Below are 22,466 nucleotides of genomic sequence, written 5' to 3' on the forward strand. Positions count from 1 at the left end.
ATACTCGAGTACAAGTATAGCAAGTTTGTGTAGTATAAGAACTATACTAACTGAATACTTTTTCAGACTAAATTTGAATATTTTAAGTTTTTAATATAAAGTATACTGTCTCACTTTTTGAATAGACTTTACTTGAAGACTACTTTTTGCTTAGGCTGTTTAACAGCTAAGAATTGTTCTTTAGCTTGTAAAATCGTTTTAAGCCATAATTTACTCCCTAATCTACTTGTTATTTTTTCGTTTTTGCAATAACATCACAGAATCTTTGCTTTTAGAGATATTTTTTATGTATTATGACCATAAATCTGTTGCATCTTTTGGGTTTTATTTATCTTCATGTTGTTACTTAAATTTTCCTTGTAATTCAAAATTAGAACAGGCATTACAAACTTGAATCCAAGGATCCGACAAACATAATCAGGATATTGGTGCACATTTTAAAATCTGATAGTAGTTTAAAGTTGATGCAACAAGATGAACTGTTTTAAGAAAATGTAAGTAACTTTTGAGAAAAAATGTAGAAAGTATAGTTCAAAAAAGTAACAGCAGAGGTCGCTGTTGTATAATGTTTTGGTATTTCATGAAGACGAATATTTTTTATTTTCTCTTTATACTCTTGTATTGATAAAGCTATTGCAAATATTCGTGTTTTTATTGCATTTTACTATATATTTATTTTTTATTAAAGATCATCTTTAATTAAAATGTATTATGTTTATCCATGCACTCAACTAAACCAGACTTGTATGAGAGAAAAGTTTAAGGAAACTGTCAAGGCATCACATGAGGCGCACCTGGAGGCCCTCTGAGGTTTGGGAGTCTGGTGTTAATGTATAGAAGTTATCAGGTATGAGGAACACAGATATAAAGCAGGCTCTGGATAGGTTTTCTTTGTGGATTGAAATAGGAACTGCAGCAGAAAGGGAATTAAATTAATCTATTAGTTTTTTTTTTTTTTTTTGTAAACTACATTATCACTCTTTTGTGTAAATTAACTCATTGATCAACTTTAAATTGCTTTCCCACTAAGGGTTAAGAAGAAACATTTGAACTAGATGTGGTTTTGTGGCAATAATGAAGACAGGGAGAGCTTTTAAGTTGTATTTTACTGACTAAACAACTGTCCTGCACGGGGGCTGATTTTCTGTTCATCGATTAATGATTTGCTTTCCATTCTTTACTTCTGCAGTGAGTCTTGTTTTTGAACCTTATGTTTTACTGCTGTGACACTGCAGCCTTTCTCACACGGGCTCACGGTGCATTTTTTCACTCCTGTGAGACCGAGGAGTTCGCAGTTAGTGCATCACAAAGAAGACATTTCCCCTCACAGGAAAATGACCGCACAAACTTGACTTTAGCTGTGCAGGGCATGTGGATTTCCCGGTTTCCTTGTTTTGCTTTTCAGAAGTGAACTTTATGTGAGAGCTTTGGTTGCACAGAGGCTCTTTTCAACAACCCCATTTAGCTTTCTCCCTGCTGAACAGCATTGGACTGTACTGCAGGAACCAAGGTATTTGCACATTACTGTTCACATGCAGTACACAACTTTTTTATAGCGTCAGACTGTTCCTGCAGATAGTAGAACAAGTAGACAGGACACTCTGAACCAAACTGTCAAACAAAGACAACACTTTTACTGTTTCAGTTGATATTTATTGGTAAATTTAAGTTTATATTTATTAGTGCTGACACAAGAATGTAAATACAACAGAACTTCAATGAGGATTAAGGATGTTTCCACATTACCCTTCAAAAATATACATAGCTTATGCACTATATTTCATTCAGCTTATGGTAGGTCTTTTCTTCAGATTGTATTACTGCTTAGCCCTTCAGTTTTCTATCTTGTTTAATCATGTTCCATCATTATGCTCACTAGAAGTCGTATTGAGAAACAAACAGGGTGACTTTAGTTATGTATCTCCCAACCTGGACCCGTCTCTCGAGCTCACTCATCTCCACTTCTGCCTCCACCGTGGCCGGACCTTGAATTGGAGTCACCAGCATCAGCTGGCCTGTCAGTCGGTCTGAACGCTGGACGGTGAAGTGGCGGCGGGCTTGCTTTCCGCCCAGCAAAGAGAAACGAAGGGTGTCACCCATTTGCCGCAGCGCTGAGACTCTGAACATGACTCGAGGGGCTGACAGGTTGGACACCACAGCCATGTAATGGTAGGAGAAGGAGTTAGGGGCCTGAGAACAAGCTTTGTTCTCCACAGGGCAGGGGTTACGTTCACAGCGCCTGAAAAGATAACCCAGATAGAGTAAGAAGGAATTCTGAAATGTTAGGCTTATTTTCTTACTCTGTGCTTGAGCAGGAAGTCAAATGAAACTTATACAGCGGGGCAAAAAAGTATTTAGTCAGCAAACAATTGTACAAATTCTCCCCCTTAAAAAGATGAGAGAGGTCTGTAATTGTCATCAAAGGTGCACCTCAACAATGAGAGACAAAATGAGAAGAAAAAAATCCAGAAAATCACTTTGTCTGATTTTTAAGGAATTTATTTGTAACTTATGGTGGAAAATAAGTATTTGGCCACCTACAAACAAGATTTCTGTCTCTCACAGACCTGTAACTTCTTCTGTGAGAGGATCCTCTGTCCTCCATTCATTACCTGTATTAATGACACCTGTTTAAACTCGTTATCTATATAAAAGACACCTGTCCACAACTTCAGACAGTCACACTATAAACTCCACTACGGCCAAGGACATCAGAAACAAAAAAAATGACCTATACCAGGCTGGGAAGACTGAATCTGCAATAGGTAAGCAGCTTGGTGTAAAGAAATCAACTGTGGGAGCAATTATTAGGAAATACAAGACCATTGATGATCTCCCTCCTTCTGGGGATTCCTGCAATATCTCACTCTGTGGGGTCAAAATGATCACAAGAACGGTGAGCAAAAATCCCAGCATAATTTACAAATAAATTCTTTAAAAATCAGACAATGTGATTTTCTGGGTTTCTCATTTTGATTCATTGTTGAGGTACACCTATGCGGAGAATTACAGGACTCTTTCATCTTTTTAAGCAGAAATACTTGCACAGTTGGTGGCTAACTAAATACTTTTTTACCCCACTATAGGTGGAAAAAAAACAGTAAAAAACACTCACATTGTTGACGTTTTGACATAAGTAGCATTACGGATTTTGGGACAGTCTACGCGAACACACTGGAATCCGCCGTATGTGTTTATGCACATCTGGTCTTTTGAGCAGTTGTGTTGCCTGGTGGCACACTCATCAATATCTGAGAGAAGAGGAAGAATAACAAACTAAACACTCAGATTTTGTTCATAGATTGAAAAGTAGTTCTTTCTGGAAAAAACAGGTCTCTCCCCCTTTTCTTTCCCCTTCGGTCTATATATTGTTAATAAGCAAAGATATTCCAAAAGAGGATTTCTGTTTACTGTTGATTCATTTCAGATTTATTGTGACTTTATTTAAATAAAAAAATTAATTCTTGATATATTGTCCACAATGAAAGCCAAAACAAAAAAGTTGTTCTAATTTTTTTAATCACATAAATAAAATCTTAAATTTTTTTTTAACAAGTACGTTAAATCATTAGCCTTTTAGAAAGAAAATCTTAAGTCCCGATCACTAAAAAGCTTCAAATAAAGCTGTTTTAAACAGCTTTAGTAAAAATACACATTTAAAACGAGCACGTACAGCACGTATGTATATTTTTTCTAAATTCAATGTTAGCACTTTCCCTAGGTTTGTAGAATTGACAGATATAAATAAGACAAAGATAAACTCTAGATTATAATGTGTTTATTTTTCACTTTGTTTTCTTTGTGCTTCATGATTGACCTTTGATTAATAGAGCTCTATCATTTAAAATACTTAGAAATACTAAAAACAGATAAATCAAATATATGCAATAAATAATAGCTTTGTTCTAAAATTAAGAAAACCAAAAATATTAAAAACAGAAGTAAGAATTCAAAGATTTTATTTCACAACATATTGAAATGAAATGTGTGATTCTGAAAATTGAACAAGATTGTACCAAAATATGTAATAAAAACACTGAACTGAAAAAGTTTATAGAATCATTTGAACAATTTAACCAAAGCTATCAGAAGCTTAAAATGATTAGCAGAAAGTAATATTTCTGAGTCAATTAAGGGGCCAAGTGGTGTTTTTGATCAGTAATCTTTTTCATTTCTTAATTTTTGTTTGAACTTAGCCGTTTCTGTCCTACAACTGCAGCATCAACACACTGTAGAATGCTATATGTTGTGCAGCAGCAGCAGAGGAGCAACAGCTTGTCTGTAACCAGCAATTTTTATTTTTACAGCCACTGCAAGACTTTATTACTTAACCAAGCATTAGTGGCGTGATTGGTTGGATATTTCTTTTAGTAACACACACTGGAACAGTTTTGCTACCAGGCTTTATGAATAAATAAATAAATAATGAATGCACCTTTACAGCTGCGTTCGTCACGGGTCACATCATAGCCAGCAGGACACGAGCAGCGATACCCTCCAGGCGTGTTAATACACGCATGCAAACACAATCTCCCAGCTTGTCCATTATGGAACAGCTCGCATTCATCGATATCTGAAAAGCGCGGCACAAACAAAGAGTTTATGTTCCAAACAGAAACCTTTTAGTGACTATAACATGTGCGTATGGGCTGGTTCGGGGTACAGCTGAAGGTATACCAGCACAGGTGTAGCTGTCTCTGCCAGAGATGGTGTATCCTGGCTCGCAGGTGCAGTGAGTGGTCCCCTGCACGGTCGTGCAACGTGAGGGACGAACAAAGGGTCCGGTGGTGGCAGCTGGGAAAGTGGTCGCAGCAGCAGCAGCGGTGGCTGAAGTGTTTGTTATGGTGATGAAAACTGAACCATGAATACACAAGAGAGGAAAAGACGTGATCAGAGGAGAAATAGGATGTTCCTATGGAAATATTGACCCAGTGTGTTAGCTTGGTCTTCACTTAAAGAGTCTCATTAAGTTTGACAGAGGACTGGCAATATTCCTGAGACAAAACAATTTGTATTTTTTTCAGCTCTGAGTTTCAATTATTTTTAGACAATATATTAGAAAGCAAAAATATTTATGTCCTTAATGGCTCACTCCAAAAAAAATAGTATTTTTGGTGTTTTTAAGATGTTCTTGTAGCATTTTTCTCATAATGAAGAACTTAAACAAAATTAAAATTAAATCTGCCTTTCTGAATATTTCTTTATTCAAATTATTGTGAATTAGGAGCAGAGGAAAAAATGTCGTTTGATTAAAGCCTGTTGCAGTAATGCCAGTGCTGCAGTCGGGGGGGCTAATCTGATGCCTCCACTTGCGGACAAATAGATCCATTTTCCTCGTTCGAGCTGGCATTTGGCTCAAAACCGTACGGCACGATAGTTCCAATATTACTCACATTTTTTGTTGCACTGCTAATTTTGAGTTCGAGTGGGGCTGTAAGCTAGTGGGAGATTGTGTATACAAAGGGATGATGGGAAATGAAGGCAGGCTTACTCCCTGCCAATAGTCCTGCCTACAATTCAGAGGCAAATCTCTAGTAAACTTCTACTGCTCTTTGATGTTGGCTAAAAGTGGCATAATCATAATTAAAGGCCACTGGAAACACTTTTACAATAGATCAAAAGATATTTAATGTGTGACTTAAGCATGAAAGCACTGTTGAAGCTTATGACCACATGTGCAAAATGTTTGTTTATTAAGTTGTTTCAAACTCAATTGCACAGGGGGCCAAAATCCAAAACACCTTATGTCGGGGGTCGAACAGAATAAACATTTATTGAACACGCTAAAGCAAAATTTTTACATAATCAAAAAGTACCTTTTTAACATTATGAATAAAATATTTTTATGTTTTTATGAATAAAAACAGGAAGAAATACAATTCCAAAATAAATCAACTTAAACCTTAAATAACTTTTCTCCATAAGAATATATTTTGTCAAATTTATACAAGTTAGAAATAAGCACAAGGTCATTAATAACAATAGCATAAAATGATCCAGACGGCCAGATATAATTACCCAGAGGGCCGGATCTGGCCCCTGGGCCTTGACTTTGACACCTGTTTTGGTGCTGAGGACAAGAGCAGCTAAAGGCATTTTATTCATCTATGTGTCTTGAACTTATGGAAACTATGCAAAAATCCCAGATCAGTGTGACACGTTTTTGCCCAAACAATGTTCCCATAATGATGTTGAAATTAATGAAACTAAATGTCATTTAGGTCAAAATCCGATTTAACTACAAAGAGCCAAACCACTGAAAGCACAGACATTCAAATAGTACTTAGTAGCTTTCATTTCCTCCCCTTAAACTGTAATCATATGATAATAAACACTGATGCGATTTAACATTTACCCTTTTCTTACTGCAGATAAAGCTCTAAAAGAGGCAAATAAATATGTAATGCTTAGGAAAAAAAGGTTAATGCTATGAAAGCCTGACAGTTTGTTTCCCTCTGAAAGGGTTTCTAACCTTTTAGGCCTCGTGATTTCATGGAGGTTCTTAATGGGGAAAAAACAAATCAAAGTTAGCTCCAGAGATTAACCCGGCCGTACACCAGGGAGTAGTTTGCTGTCACTCAGCCGCTGCCTTCTGGAGCTTCAGGCTGGAATTCAGCAAAACCCATTCTATGGTATTTATCGCTGGCCTGTATTGGCATTGGCTACTGTAATCTCTTTCAGCAGGCAGAAGGGATTTGGATAGCTGCCTATAAAATTAAGCGTCTGGATTTCTTGTTTTATTTGTTTATTTATATAGATCCTGCAATCATTAACTTTTTTTTTCTTTTTAATTTAGACGAAAGCATTAAAAGTGTTGCTGTCGTAAGACGACCAAGTAAAACTCCACACCCAGCCCAAGCTGTGGTCTGAATCTGATGCTCTTTGCTCTACTCACAGGTTGGCACGGGGCTTTGACAGGTAGCTCCAGTCCAGCCTTTGGCACAGACGCAAGAAAACTGGTTTACCTCATCCACACATGTGCCAGCATTCAGGCAGGGAGAAGACGCACACTCATTGATGTCTGGAGGAAGCAGACAGAGAAGAGTTTGCACCGTCTTTGAACCTCTTTAGATCTGCTCGGTTGCACAACCCAGTGACTTGGTGCTTGAAGCACTGAGTTAATAAAATATGTTTCTAACAGAAATGATTTGGTAAATAATAAAGCAGGATTAGTGCATTTGTCATACTACCCTTGAGTTGTTATCATAAAATCACATTTTGAAAGAAGCTAGAATAAAGTCAAGCAACCAGAAAAGTCTCTGGATTACAACCGGAGAACATGAAATCTGATTTGATTGAATTGAACTTTATGGTTTTAAAGTCCCACTCCAATCATCTTTCTTTAAAGCATTTCCAATGAACTTAAAGTTAACCACAGTTCTTTCCTCCTGATAATACGAAACAAAGTTTCAGTCTGAATACGAAACTAGATTACTTGTTAGAGAGTTAATTTTAACACAGAAAAAAACACTCATTACTTGCTTTTCTGTGTCTCGTTACGTGGCATGTGCACATCATCCTGAAAGCTCTGATTTAGTTCCAATAGAATTCTCTTAACAAACCATAATACATCGATGACACACAGCAAGTCATTAAAATGTGCTTGAATGAATGCAGGCTCATTAAAACAACTTTTAACGTGATACACATTGTTTCTCATTGTTTTCCATACAATCTATATGTCACAAACGCCTCTTAGCGTCCCCAGTAACAGTCTTGCAGGATACCTCGGCTGTTCCAAAGTAGCAGTAAAAAGTGTTGCACCTGGTCTTCATTAGACGCTCAGAATTGATCGGTGAAATAAAAGTTTGAATAAATTAAAAATCCTGGCAAACCGCAGCACCTTCATCTTTCTTTTTTTGTTTTGACCCGCCCTTTAACTGCTGGCCAGTCTGAATACAGACCGAATGCAGTCTTCAGGACTCGATCTGGAACAACTAAGTGGACTACCGAACCGACGGACTTTCCCCGTCTGAATACACCCTAAAATCCAAAAACTTGTGTCATTTTCTAGGACAAAGGTACTTTGTCCTAGAAAATTTGCATCTGAGTTGTGGATGGGACTGTTGGGGCAGAGTAACCCTGCGCTCATTTCCCATCATCCCTTTCTTTACACTCTCTCCGGCCATCTTATAGGCCCTCACATCCCCAACCTAACACCTAACATTACCGGTGCAACAAAAATGGTGAGGAATATCAGAGTTATCCAGTTTTGACCCAGATACCAGATCAGACGAGGAAAACAAAGACGTACATGGATCTAGTCGTCTGCATGGAGCAGAGCAGGGAGGTTGTGGCTCGCCGATTGTAGTTTATATGCAACAATTATAAGATTTTCCATCTGAATTGTTTTTGTCTGCTTCTGATTCACAACAATTTAAATAAAGAAATGCCCAGAAATGCCATTTAAATCTTAATTTTCTTTATAAATGTCCTCCATCATGAGAGAAATGCTAAAAGAACATGTAAAACACACAATTGTAATTGGAGTGGGTCTTTAAATATCGTAGGAGTGATAGTCAATGAAAAGTCTCACAAACTACTTAAGGAAAAGAAGGAAAATGTGGTTCTACAGAAGAAGTGACGAGCAGGATGAGGACTGGTCCCTCACCTTGGCAGGTGGGCTGCTGACCACTCCAGGTCAGAGTTTCCTGACAAACTCTCGTCTCTGATCCCACAAGCTCATAACCGGGGTCGCACAGAAAGTGAACCTCATGACCAACATGATGGGACTTTCCAAGTTTTCTCCCATTGATGGGTGCGTCTAGTTTTGGGCACGTACCTGGACGAAACAGAAATAACTCGAAGATAATGACACTTTAAATGAATAAGTCTTTTAAAGTGATCCACTTACTGTTTATGGTTTTAGAAGTCTGCTTCCCTGCACTGGTCTGCAGCGCACTAATTTTCTTCTTTAAGTTGCGTAGACTTTGCATGTAGGACGCCTCATGAGCTGACAGAAGCTTCTGGACCTGTCTCAGAGAACCTTGTATTTCATGTTTGCTGGGACAGTCCTGGAATAAAACAGAAATGACTAAATTGAAATTTATGACTATTCTCATTTATGTGCAACATCGACAGCAGATCTTATCAAAAGAGCTCACACTAGAACAACTCTGCTAAAAAATTTAATATATACATAAAAAAAGCTAAATCTGTAGGTTGGTTGTAAACACTGCAGTTGTAATAATCGTTGCCAAATGTTGAAGACTTCTGCTTAACTATCCACGGTTGGAAAATTACAGAGCTCCTCTTGTATATTTTCATCAAACAGTAACGTTGCTTCCCTCGGGCTATAGTAAGTTAAAAATAATTATTTGAGCACAGAAACTCTCTAAAAGTGAGACCACGTGGCTGAGAGCCAATAAACCCGCCTAATTATGATAATTACAAGTCCTTCCAATGCTTCAGTTTATTTATAAACTCCATAAAAAAATATTCTGTGGCTTATTTTTTTACATATTAGATTTAGCTTTTTAAATGAAACCTCTCAACGACGCTAAGTCACACAAAATAAAATCTGGCATGCAGCAACAGTCAGATTTAAAGCAGTTATTGTACGTCTAATTTAAAATAGATAGTTATAGTAACGTATTACCAAAATATTCCTGTCTACTTTGTTCATGATTACTCACATTTGTATGTATTTTTGGTGTAAGACATTTATTTTTGATGCATTTTCTTTACACTTGTTCCTCCTGTAGTATCATTTTTACTGCTGGTATGTTTCAGATTTTTTACAGTGTTTTCACTTTTAAGTTTCCTTTCTTGAACCATAATGATGATTAATATGACCAAGCTGTTTTAAATTTAGTTACATGTCTTCAGAAGTGAGCAGCTGCAAACTGCTTATGATGAATTTGGAGCTGCATGTTCTTCTCTCCTGTGTAGTCCTTCAGTTCAGTCAGTGCTGAAGCCTCACCACTCTCAGCAAACATCATTACTCAGATGTGGATTTGGAGTTCCTCTGTCCGTTTTACACTAGAAGATGTTCTGAATCTGTCTCCATGTGGAAGCATGAGGCCTTGTGGGACTACATGGAGCCTTGAGGCATCTGGAAACTTGGTTCAGCACCTCTTTTTTTTTGTGTTTTTTCTTGTCTCAGTGATTTCATAAGAAATATTTTTGATTGATTTCTCTTTAATATCATGGATTCTAGTTCATTTGTTTGAACGTGTACAACAAATACATAAATAGGTGTGTGTAGTCAATCACCTGTTCCATTACGAAATAATTTAAAAATGAAATAAATAGTTCTATAATTGATCTTGGAATATACTATTAGGGTTCAGTTACGATAGGTTTATTTTACTGTACCACAAAAACAACCAAGTGTCATCACAACAGAGAACAAACGTGATGGTAGCAAAAAGTGATCAACCATCATTATTGTCCAATGTGTGGAAACAGAATTTTAGCAAAGACGTGACTATACAGTGTGATATCATGTTCTAATCATGTTCTGTTTTCATTATTTTGATGTGGAAAAATTCATGAAAGGAAAATATGAATGGATTTGACATTTATTCTTGTTTACTTGTTTGTTTGTACTCATATTTGATTTACAAGAAATCTGGAAAACTTCACTTGCACTGTTTAGTTAGCAAATATTTATCTCTGGTTGAATTTTTGGCTAAAGATGTCCTAGATAAACTTTTAGGTTAATAAATGGGATTGTTCAAAATGAAACAACCACAAATTATGATATAAATCGAATTGTTAAAATGAATAGTTACACCTCTACTAATAGATCACGTTGATTTGGCTATGACTTCAAATCTCCTGAACATGAATATGTATCCATTTAAAGTTACAGTCGCTTTATAATTCTTGGTTAAATTTAGTTTAAAACCGAGTTTTGTTGAGCAGAAATTATCCAAAAGTTTGATTTGGGTTTTTTTAAGCACTACAGCTTTTGGAGCAGAGTAGAAGTTACAACTATCAACTTTTGTGTGTTTGTGTGTGTGGGGTGTTTGCAAAAATGAGACCTAGTAAAAAAAAAAAAAAAAAACTAAAGTTCCTTTAGTCCTCTGACAATTAAATATTAATTATCACCTGTTTCTCCACCGCATTTCTGAAGGGACATTTTTTGCTTGGAAAACTTGCTTTTCTCACATTTCTTCTTCTTTTTATTTTTTTTTTTATCAAAAAGCCTAGGGTTGGCTACGTTACTTTTTCTTTTCATCTACTTTGTTCTTTGGTGTATTGAATATTTCCACATATTTTCACACTGAACACCACAAGGTTCTCTTTGAATAAACCAAGATCCTTTCTATCATGCAGACTGAAGTTGTTTTTTTTTTTTTTTTCTTTTTGGTTCACATCAGAGTTCAGGTAAACAAAACGGAGTATGCAAGAAAACAAGCTCTGGTGCAGAAGAAAGTGTCTTCATGGAAAAGTCGTTTTACTTAATGCTCTTTAACTTTTGACTTTTCAAGAACAAAATTACTATTTTTTTTTCCATGTTTCAGGTTGCCATCCATTAATGTCGTCCTTCAACAACAACAGTTTTTTTCTTCCTAACGGGTAGATAAAGATGATTAAAAGAGTGCATGAATCTGTAAATGCCCTAAACATAAATGTTTGCCAGACTGAGGCAGATGTTCGCTGTTTGGAGTATAACTCCAAAAGGGAATCTGAAACTTCCTGGTTAAATCTCTAGATATCTAGTCATAAGCTGAGAAACTGTCTGTGTTTTTCAGGTGTAACCTCCAGTAAAAGTTTAAAAGATGCTCTACATGAAAAAATACTATCTTTAGAAAGTGGTGCTGAATGCCACAGAGGTTTGTTTGCTTTGTGGGTAGTGTCTTTGCTCACTTTGGGGTCAAGCAGTAGGTTAGAACACCATCTTCTACACCCTCTCTCCCCATTGGCTGAAGGGTCTCAGCAGCCACTTTCATACATGTATGCCTTATTAATACGACTCTTTCATGTGCTTCTCTTTCCAACCAAATGATCCCCTTTTTCATGCTTTCACATCAGCAATTAGTGTTTTCATCTTGCTTCAGTTATGTAAGATACATCAATATTTGTCCGAGACACATTCCTGCTTAGCCTTGGCTGTGGTTTGGAACGACTTCAATCATCTGGTGGCTGTTTCTTTTTTTTACAGTGTATCTGTCAAAGGCCTCCTTCTGCTCAGGCTTGACAACATTTTTCATGGCCTCATGCTAAATCATGGAACACGCTTGAAAAAATAACATGCACCTGAATGTAGTGTGTAGAGGCGTGACACACACAACACATGGCCCAGACGCCCTTTGGGGCAAACACACTTTGGCCAAATCTCGGCAAATATACAAACAAATTCTGTAAGTGCACAGGTCCAGAACAGCACGCAAGAAGCTTGAAGTGAGTCATTCAGAGACACACGGCTTCCTGGAAATGGTTAACACCAAACGGTCCGTATATACTGGGCGAATTCAGTCACTGAAGCTTGTGTGAATTGCGTGCAAAAAACAGGCGACTGAAAGCTCAACACGGGTGAAGTCTCACACAATATAGTTGTTGCAATTAAATAATTGCTACCTGATGATTAACTCATGCAACAGTTTGTAGATAATTATAATAAACATTTGAAATATAACTTTAAATGATTAAACATCATCAAACTAAAATGAACTTCCTGCTGGGACTTTAAAATTCATGAAGAAACAATGTCTTACCTGTCCAAACGTTTGATGAAGCGAACAGAAACACACCAGGACGACGACTTTCACTGCACAAATAAACATGTCTGATAGTAGTGTGGATGAGCAGTCTTCAGATGTTAGCTGCTGCGAACAGAGAGGCTGCCTTCACACCCAGCATCAACTCCAGGTGAGAAAAACACCACAGTCTAGAGTAAAAAAAAAAAAGCTGCTTCAGCTTAACGGTGTGGAATGTATGGGTTTATACTCCAGGAACCAATCAGAAAAAGAGAGTGCAAAAAAAGAAAAAAAATCTCCACCACGTTTTATCCCTTTGCTTGATTTGGAGTGCCCTTCCTCTAAGGCAGCCTGATAATGATACAATCCATAGAGAAGCTGTGCCCTCTGCAGGTGTTTATGCATACTGAAGGCATGTTGCTGATGTTTGACACAAACCCAAAGAGCTCACACCTACTGCCAAATTAAAAACACAACTTAAAGTGCAAGAAGTACTGTTTTTCAAGTGTACTAGAGGAGCTGAGCTAAGCACAGAACACTGGAAATAACGAAAAAATAGAAATTATGACTGTTATGAGCTGATGATGAGTTTGTACTTCATACTCAGTTTGTCTTAGAACCTACAACCTCTCTTATGCTATAAAGAATGTGTGTGGAGTAAAAAGGAAATGACCACATAGACTGATTTAATTAACTTTACAACTGCTGTTCAGACTGTTAAATCCAATTACACAAATAATTGTACAGACGTGATCTCTTTTGTTGTCTTGCGTGTTTATGCTCCACCTTTATTCTCTGGACTAGCTAAAATAAACATGTTACCGGGAAGGTGTGTCTGCAGACTGTGTGCCCAACAGGGTCAGAGAGGTCCGTACTAAAACAACAAAACCATCAAGATATAAAAGAGCAACGCCGCCTGGGGGGACTAAATTGTTCCTGTAAAAACACACACAGCTCACAGAGAAAAGATGAGTCTGCTGCAGTACCCTGCAGCCATCCCAGGCAGTGAATCATCAAATGTTTGGCATGTCATGATTCAGGATTCCCATAAAAAAGTCAAAGAAAAGAAGAAAAAACAACTTTGTCACTATTTTAACAGACAGTTTTAGCTCCATCAAATACTCTCAAACTAACTTGTGTTCTTCTGTATCATTTTTAGATTAAACCTCTCTTTCCTCAAGATCTAAAATGTCAACTTATGTACTTGTCTTCATACTATGGGTAAGCACGGAACTTGGATTAATACTTTTTTCCTATATGGGCTTAAAAGTACATATTTTAATGTGTGTTACATGTATTGTGTAGCAAGTAGGGGAGACCAGGGTTAGTTATCACAATGATGTAATGTTCACAGCACAGTGAAAACACACAGAACAGAACAGCAGAAAACAGGTTTAATTTTGAAAAATGTACCAGATGCTTTTACACTCGCTCATATGATTTTAGGTTTATTATCCCCCAACTTCACAAGAAAAGCGCTTCAGCTCGGCTCCGGTGTCAGCCAAAAGCTTGAAGTCAACAAAACGTTAACTTAGAAATATATATTTTTGGTAAATGCTCACTTTTAGTAGGTTAGTCAAATTGAAGCATCTTAAATTTAAAAACATTTTGAAAAGGACATGTACCAAACAAACCATGTATTCCTATGAAGAAGTATTTTTTCTTAAAGCATAAAAAAACTCTCAATTAATACGAAAAAATAAACAAATCACAAAATTTTAACATTTTCTCAGAGAGGTTTGCAACATTTAACAGATCAGGCAAATATAAATTTGCAAATGTGCTTAAATCATACAAATTGTTATTTTTAATGATTAAAAAACACATTTATTGATTATGTTTGGTTTGTTATTCAAATTCAGAGTTAGATTCAGTTCATTCACACATCTGCTCCATAAATAATGAGACTGGACATTTGTGGAGAAAAACAATAAAACAAATCGAGATATTAAACATACATGAAACATTCTTTTTGACTCACAGCAAGATCCTAGTCCCCTACTGTCACCCCAAGCTGAGAGGGTCAGAACAGGTAGGAGGAGAGCAGCAGGGGTGGAGTGAGATGGGAGGAGTTGAAGTATAAGTCTGAGTGAAACAAGGAGCTCCTGCTGTTCCAGATCTTCACAATGGGGTCAGCAGCAGCAGCTCCTCTGGGTTTGGATGGGTTTTTATTTCTCCTGGCCTTCTTCTCCACAGATTCATCAGGCGCACAAACTCCTCCTGCCACCGGTAACCACACTCAGCGCTTCAGTCAAGCTTTTAGTTTTATCTTCTTGCAGAATTTTGATGTTTATGTATATTTTTTCCCCCTTTTCGTATGCTCAAGTACGGGTTTCACACGTTTCAAACTTTTATCTTCTTGTTGGCAGGCAGGTGGAAATCATTTAAGATGCAGACTGTTGGGGGACTGGATTTATCCGGCACCAGCGCTAACGTGACTGCCTGCTGTTCTGCTGGAATGTGGCATTATCTGAACTCATTTCCATGTTGATGGCATTTTGACAAACACATGGCAGAAATATTAACCTATAAGTTGTGGGCTGAGTCACACTACCTCCCATATTTTTCAAATACGTATCTGCAAAAAGTAATTGGCAGACTCAACTTAGGAAATTACGTGAAATGAATGACAGAGGGATCAAAGTATTTTTTTATTAGCAAAACAAAGTGTTGTGTTGAAGGCCAATTTTTGTAAGAGATGTATGTTTAAAAAAGAAAAGTTTGTGTCACGACCTCTTTGCCTCTTTTCTAAATCGACTCATTGTGATTTATAGTTGTTTTTTGCTCTAGATGAGTAAACGCTGACTGACGTAGCCATGCTCTAAACTCTCTCTATATCTGATGTGAACTCAAACCTCTCGTCTGCGCATTTGCATTTTGTTGTCATGGCAACAGCTGCAGAGGTATTGGGAATAAGCAATTGTGTTTCTTTTCAGGACTCGGGATAAAGGAGCGCTCTCTGATTGTTGCTCTGCACAATAGGCTGCGCAGCCAGGTCAGACCTATGGCAGCTAACATGCAAACAATGGTTAGTGGCACCTCGTCTGTCACTTATGTCCGTTTGAACGGTGTGTTTGCTGCCATCAAAACGTGAGGCTCAGTGTTATCCTAAACTTTATCTACCGGTTAATCTCCCTAAAAATTATTCAACTTTTGGAAAGTTCAAGAAACCTTAAAGAGCGAATTCCAAAAAGAACTTAAAAGTGATTTAGACGTATCAGACATGCTGATCTGACATGATTAAAGTTCAACTTTAGTGATGTAAACAGGAAAAATGGACTGAGAGACCAGGAATTTACCTTCTTCAATGTATCCACTTAACAATTTTAACATGGTTTCAGGCAAAACGTACGAATTTACCTGATCCAAAGCACAGAACTCTATAATGATGTTAGGCTAAGGTCTTTCAAACGGTGTTATTTTAAGAGCCAATTTTTAAAAACAATGTAAAAGTTAGTAGACATTCAGTAAATACTTTAAGATCTGAGGCTTAGCTTAGAACATATTGTCTGTAACCACAAAGAATAAGTAAATACTTAAGTGTTGTTTTAGATAGTAGATTCTAAAAGTGATTTTTAATCTAATTTACATTTAAAAAATCTAATTTAAACAAGGTAAGACTCTAATACAGTGTTTTGAATTTCCTTCTGAAACATACACTCGTGAAAACTTAGCATACTCTATAAAATCCTGTACATTTTCCCACATATTCAGATAAACGCATTTTATATCAATTTGAACATAAACGAGTAATTAAAGTGATATAACTTGACGTTACATTGTAAGCTTACTTAAACTTTCCATGAAATGTAATTTAATAATTTCAAAAGAATGTATTTGTTGCTTATGATTAGACACTTCACCCTTGAGACACATTTAAGGGACCGGTGCCACAAAAAAGTGTCTCAATGACACAATTTCAGCCAAAGGAGCAAAAATAGCAAACTTTGATCTCCATTAAAATATGAATTTTTGTTCAGATCTTTATTTCTTTGAGCGGGATGGTTGTAATGTTTTAGTTTGATTTTTATTAAATCATTTTTTTCGAATTTTTTTTCAAAATAAGATTAGACATTGATGAACATTTTTTAAGACAGAGCTAATTATTTAATGAGGCTTTCTTCATTTCTTCATATGACTGTAGGTAGTCTTGGTAGTGTTTTTAGCAATTCTAGTAAAGCCCCCCAAAAGTGTCGTAAAAATAAAATCTCACAGTCAACACAGTTAAATGACCAGTAAGTCTATTTCCTGTCTCCAGGAGAAGGAAACAACTTGTATTTAAGGTTCTACTTGAAACAAATATGTTAAAACGCTGATATTTTAAATGTGACTGTGCATTTGGTGACAGTAAGAAGTTTCTAAATTCTCTATTAGCATATCGTCCCTTCCAGCATGTGATAATAAAGAAGTAGTAAAACTCAGAAGGCATTAAACACTTTCTGGACCTCATGTGAAATTTGTGTTGGGGCATGCTGTCACTTTGTCAAAATTACATCCTCACAACCACCCAGACTGTGAGCCCCTTTCTTCAGCTGCTCTCTAGCCCCAGAGAACTGTTCTCGCCTGATAAGGCAGTAATGAGAAAGAGAGGATGTGGATAATCATCCTGCATTCATAACTCTGGTATTACAGGTAATTTCCTTGTGAAAACCCTTAGTGCGAGATTTGCCGAGCTGAAGAGGCCTATTAAAGAGCTTTACTGATAAACGTTAAAGGCTCAAGGCTTCGGCTGACACACACACACACACACATTCAGGAATTAACCAGTAAGCACTGTGATTAAAATGTGTTCAAGTGATTATCGTGCATTCATTTATGCTTTGCTGTAGGATACAATAACATGCCTGCACTTCAGGAACTCCTCTTTTTCAGCTCAGCCCCCCTCTGTCTGGGTTTGCTTTGAACTTCTCTACCTGAGAAACATCAAGAGGTCAAAGCTTCCCAAAGCTAATCACACAACGAGGAAGGAAGAACTTCAATGTGACTCGTATTTCTCTAAGTGAACTGGAATACAACTGGGATTTGCAGTGTGTGATGTCTAGTGTTTTTAATGCCAATAATGGCTGTAAATAACAAACAGAAAGTCTCCCTGATGATCTCACATCCCTGGGTAGCATCAGATACTTGTTCTCTAACATCACAGAACCAAGTCAACACTAAAGTCTCTTGTCACTGCAACACAAATCTGTAAGCAAAGTGGAAAAAAAAGTCTTATTTCAAGATTCATTTTTATTTTCTCAACAGAAAAGTCAGTTGGCAAGAACATGATTAGAGATCTAGTTTAACCATCTTCAGTAACTGATTAAGTAAGTATTTAAAAAGGTCAAATGTGTGAACATTTGATGAGAAATATCAAACAATCTGAAATGTTAATCCAGTAAAATCTTTCTGCTTGTCAAACCTTTTTTTTTTTTGAGCTTCTGAAACAGAGAAAAGTGAGATGCTTCTCAGTGTTGCAACGCTTAAAAAATGACATGTCAATATCTCAAAATAATGTCTTTTTCCTTTAGGAGTGGGATGGGAGGCTGGCTATTCTTGCAGAGAAGCAGGGTACGTTGTGCCGCGCAGACCCGTCCCCTCATAACGGATCATTTTCCCGTCACATCGGCTGGAACACGCATCTCTCTGCCCGTCTCATCGCCTCGTTTTCAGACATCATTGATGCCTGGTTTGAAGAAGGAAATGATTTTATCTTTTTGAGTGGGAAATGCAGAGAGAATGCAACGTGTCGGCACTACACTAAGGTGCATATTAAACACGTACAGACCTCTCTGGCTGTTGCTGTGCTGTAATTACACACTTGGTTTTATTTAAAAAAATACTGATGTGGTGTGAACACCTATGTCATGCAGCTTGTTTGGGCCACTTCAAGCCACGTTGGCTGTGCCAGCCAGCTGTGTCTAAGGGATGGAGGCCTCTGGGAAATATTTGTTTGTGCATATTACCCTGGGTAAGAGAACATTTGTTCCCCTTTGAGTGTTGTAATAATTTGAAAAAAATGACAACCAAGTTGAATATAAGAGTTCTTAAAAATGAGTGTGTGGTTTTCAGGGGGAACTGGGAGGTTAATGGTAAGCTGGTGAGCCCCTACAAGGTGGATGTGTCCTGCTCCCTCTGCACCTCTTCTATGTCTGGCTGCTTTAGACTGTGGGACCACGTTGGTGGATTATGTGGTAAGACCCCACGTTCTGTTTTATTGCTGCAAGTGATCCAATTAACAATGAACATGCCTGCATGATTTTACTAGAGGTTCCAAAGAACCCATGTCGGATGAGCTGTGGTCAACACGGTCATCTCAATGTGTCATCCTGCAAGTGCAAGTGTGATGTGGGGTTCACTGGACGCTTCTGTCAGGGTACGGCTCATTAAACCGACTGTTTTATCCCTAAAAGGCTCACTCATGCTATCATGTCTTCTCCCAGTCCGATGCAGCATGCAGTGTGTTCATGGACGATTCAAAGAAGAGGAATGCTCCTGCTTATGCGATGTTGGCTATGGTGGTGCAGAATGTGCAGGTGGGGCATTTTTACACTGCAGTTATTCGATTTCGAACAGGAAGTCCCAGCATGTCAGAATCTGAGACATTTCTACTGACTTTCTAACTGTCCTAAGTAGACAGCGGGAACATAAAGTTCTCGATCTCCCATTTACAAGGGAATCTCGTTTCAGGAGGTTGCTCATAATTGAAAGCAACAGTTCATCAGGGACATCGAGCAGATGTTCTCAAGCTGTTGTTGTCATCATGTAACCATGTGGTTATCTTGGTAGTTGCTGTTTTTGTAAGAATCTAGTCATTGACCTTTTTGTGATTAAATATTCGTCTTTATTTTCATTTTTTTGTAGTTTGTTTATTGGATATTAATAATTTTACAGTTATTATGACTTATATTGTGCTGTTTTCTTTTTTTTATCTTTTAATCTTTTTGGGTTTTTTGTCTTTTTGGACTGTTAGATTATTGTTATGTGTTTTGTTTTTTTTCAGTTTTATGCCTTTTTGTTTTACCACACATTTTGCTTTCAGCCTCATACTCTTTGATCCATGTCAAACTTTAGTTCTAAATTCTATAGTAACACCTGGATTCATGCCGTGGCTAAAAGCCTTTGTATTCTCTGACTATTTTTAAGGATTTTTGTTTTCTGTTTGAGCAGCTTTAGCAACAAAAACAGCTTGGATGTTATAGTTTTTTGACTTGAGGTTTAGAGATGTGATCCACTCTAACAAACATACCATTTCTACAAATATATTTGAAGTTCAAATTAAATGTGATAAATTGTAATGAAATAATTGATCTTCAGGATAATCTATCTGCTTGTTTTTTGATAGAGAAGGTGTCTTTTCCCCTTCACAGCTGTGATTTGATGATAGATGGAGCGTGCTACACTGTCTCTTCAGAGGCGGACTCCTACTATGGAGCCCAGAGTCACTGTCAGGTAAGAGACAGGTGTGTTATCCTGTTAGAGCGCGGGGCATATTCGATAACCCAATAATGGATTCTCTATTGTGGATTTGACCATTAAAGAGGATTCTACTGCTCTAACTGTGTGTTGAACAGAGTCTTGGGGGAATTCTGGCAGAAATCCACAGTCAGAAGGTTCAGGACATCTTGGCTTTTTATCTCAGTGAGCTCCAGGCGAGCAATGAAGTCACCCACGCTGACTCTGAAACTGGAAACTTCTGGATAGGTACGGCCATTTTCCTTGGTTAAAATTAGATAGAGGATATCATTATGATGTATGTTTAGTTTGACAGAAAAAAAAATCAGTTGTGCAGTAAAAATGGTAAATGTTTAAATATTTTTATCTTGCAGGTTTAACATACAAGTTTCCTAAAGACTCATTTCGCTGGGACTCAGGAGAATCGCTGCAGTTCAGCAGCTTTGCCTTCAGGCAGCCTGATAGCCAGGGGTATGAGGGATATTTGGAACTTATGTGGAATTCTGCAGAATGCATCATGAATGGGGTGGCTTAGCTAAATGCATTTGGATGTAGATGAGGAAAAAAAAAAATAATATATTTTTTTTAAAAAACAAAAGTCAGTGAGAATCTCAGACGTTTTTTACTTCAAATAAAAAATTAGGAAAAAATTAAATATCTGCTAAAGATTTAAAAAAAAGTTGCTTTATGATCTTTAAAACAAAAGCTGTCAAACCCGTCTTTTCTACATTGGCCATTAGGGGTCTCACTTTTTCTTCCCAATGGTTTAGTAACTGTCTAATTGTTTGTCACTTATGATTCCAAACACATGATCTAAACTGATTGTTTTTTTACTTTAAATGTTTTTTGGTTAAAATTTTTGGAATCTAAGAATTTTTCAAAAAAACTAACACCTTATTTTTAATTATTTTTTTAAGGATTTACATCTATTCTAAAGCTCTAGATGTACTTTAAGTTGCCATTTTTTCTTTCTTTTACTGCAGTTTTGGGAACTGTGTAGAGCTGCATGCTGTTAGTGCATTCGACTGGAATGACCAGCGCTGCAAAACACAGAACCGATACATTTGTCAGCACGGTAAGATTCCTCCAGGGGAGACTGGATGAAAGTGTGCTTGAAATGAGTTCAAGCAATTTTACCCAAATATTTTGGTTTTAATATTTTATATATATTTGATCGTGTTTAGGTTGGAAAACAGTGAAAGTCTTGCTTTAGTATTTTGCATTATTGTCTTCAGGTGTTCAGCTGTCTAAGCCTCTTTTCACTATATTAGCATTTTTATGGGCAGCTTAATGTCTGCCTGCAGAAGGTTTGTTCTTAAAAGTTGGACATGTCCTCGGTTGAACCGTGACCTTAGAGACATTATCCCTCGGCCAAACTAACAGATAGAATTTGATGGAATCCAGCACCCACCCAAACATGCAGCAACTTCGCTTGTGGGGACAAGTAGGTTTAGTTTGCCTCTATTGAAGCTTATTTCCAGACAGCTGAACCTAAAAGATGATTTACAAAGTTGTGTTATTAGTGACTGGTGTTGCTGTGATGCACAGTGGCACATTTAAGGAGTTTCAGTCAGCTTTTTCATCTCATATTTCCCTTAAAATGATGCATTGTGGAGTCTGTTGTGTTTCTTTAGAGTAGAAATCAGCAGGCTCCAGCTTTCAATGGTGAAACAGATCGACTCTCCACAGACTTCATGGCCGTAGTGCTGAAAAATAACATATTTTATGAAATTGATACCAGGTTTTGAATTTGAGAAGAAAATAATTCTTAAATGCTGAAAACCTTGTAACCTGGTTTCATTTCTACAGATATGTGATAGAGATGCCTCAAAATTTCACAAATTCTTTTTCTTTATTTGAGCCTCATTGTGGCTGTTTCTTCTCTTTATTTGCAGAGTAAACTTTCTTCAGAATCCTTTTCTCACCTGCTGTTCTCCACAGTATTCAGACATTTAGTGTTACTTCTCTGAAAGCCTCCATCAGTCACTGCAGGGCAGCGTAGATGTAAAACGCTGATCCAGTGTCCAATAACAAAGTGGAAACATCGGTAAAATCTACCGGTGATCGTGTTTACACATTTAACATGTCTGTCAGTCCAAATCAATGGCACTTGGTAATCACCATCGAGAACCGTTGAGCGTTCAATAGAGCGCCACGGAGGCCGGCACTGTTTAGACACGTATAGCACTTGTATTGATCGAGCGGAATGAGACGGAGGAAGATGTTTTGTTTTGCCCTCTTCACTATCTCTCAGGACGGGTCTGGAGTGTCATCTGGTTTCATTATTTGAAACTGTGGTCTGTGCTGCTAAGATCCCATTGGTGACTGGGCCGATCTTTATCAAAACTTGAGGATTGCTCCTCATTTGTGCGTTTTAGGTAAATC

General features: G+C 37.3%; 2 protein-coding genes across 3 annotated transcripts; one reads left to right on the forward strand and one right to left on the reverse strand.

Annotated features, from left to right (window-relative positions):
* Nucleotides 1–944: 944 nt before the first annotated feature.
* On the reverse strand, nucleotides 945–13,100 carry LOC112161063 (fibulin-7). 2 transcript variants are annotated; one of them, XM_024296042.2, is made up of 8 exons: nucleotides 12,666–13,100; nucleotides 8,855–9,014; nucleotides 8,612–8,782; nucleotides 6,896–7,021; nucleotides 4,678–4,854; nucleotides 4,436–4,573; nucleotides 3,116–3,251; nucleotides 945–2,239 (listed from the first exon to the last, which is right to left on the reverse strand). In XM_024296042.2, the coding sequence occupies exons 1-8, from the start codon at nucleotides 12,732–12,734 to the stop codon at nucleotides 1,876–1,878; spliced, it is 1,341 nt and encodes a 446-aa protein (XP_024151810.1). In that variant the 5' UTR covers nucleotides 12,735–13,100; the 3' UTR covers nucleotides 945–1,875. The 2 variants fall into 2 exon arrangements, with proteins under 2 accessions (XP_024151810.1, XP_024151811.1); XM_024296043.2 differs by lacking the exon at nucleotides 6,896–7,021.
* A 1,188-nt stretch (nucleotides 13,101–14,288) lies between these two features.
* Nucleotides 14,289–21,498, forward strand: LOC112160599 (C-type lectin domain family 18 member A). The gene is made up of 11 exons (XM_024295240.2): nucleotides 14,289–14,876; nucleotides 15,584–15,675; nucleotides 18,158–18,391; nucleotides 18,500–18,597; nucleotides 18,699–18,820; nucleotides 18,895–19,002; nucleotides 19,070–19,162; nucleotides 19,972–20,078; nucleotides 20,201–20,330; nucleotides 20,456–20,552; nucleotides 21,065–21,498. Exons 1-11 carry the CDS (start codon nucleotides 14,774–14,776, stop codon nucleotides 21,183–21,185), a joined length of 1,305 nt encoding a protein of 434 aa, XP_024151008.2. The 5' UTR covers nucleotides 14,289–14,773; the 3' UTR covers nucleotides 21,186–21,498.
* The last annotated feature ends 968 nt before the right edge of the window (nucleotides 21,499–22,466 follow it).

This window comes from Oryzias melastigma, linkage group LG3, assembly GCF_002922805.2.
Source record: "Oryzias melastigma strain HK-1 linkage group LG3, ASM292280v2, whole genome shotgun sequence".
NCBI classification, from domain to species: Eukaryota; Metazoa; Chordata; class Actinopteri; order Beloniformes; family Adrianichthyidae; genus Oryzias; species Oryzias melastigma.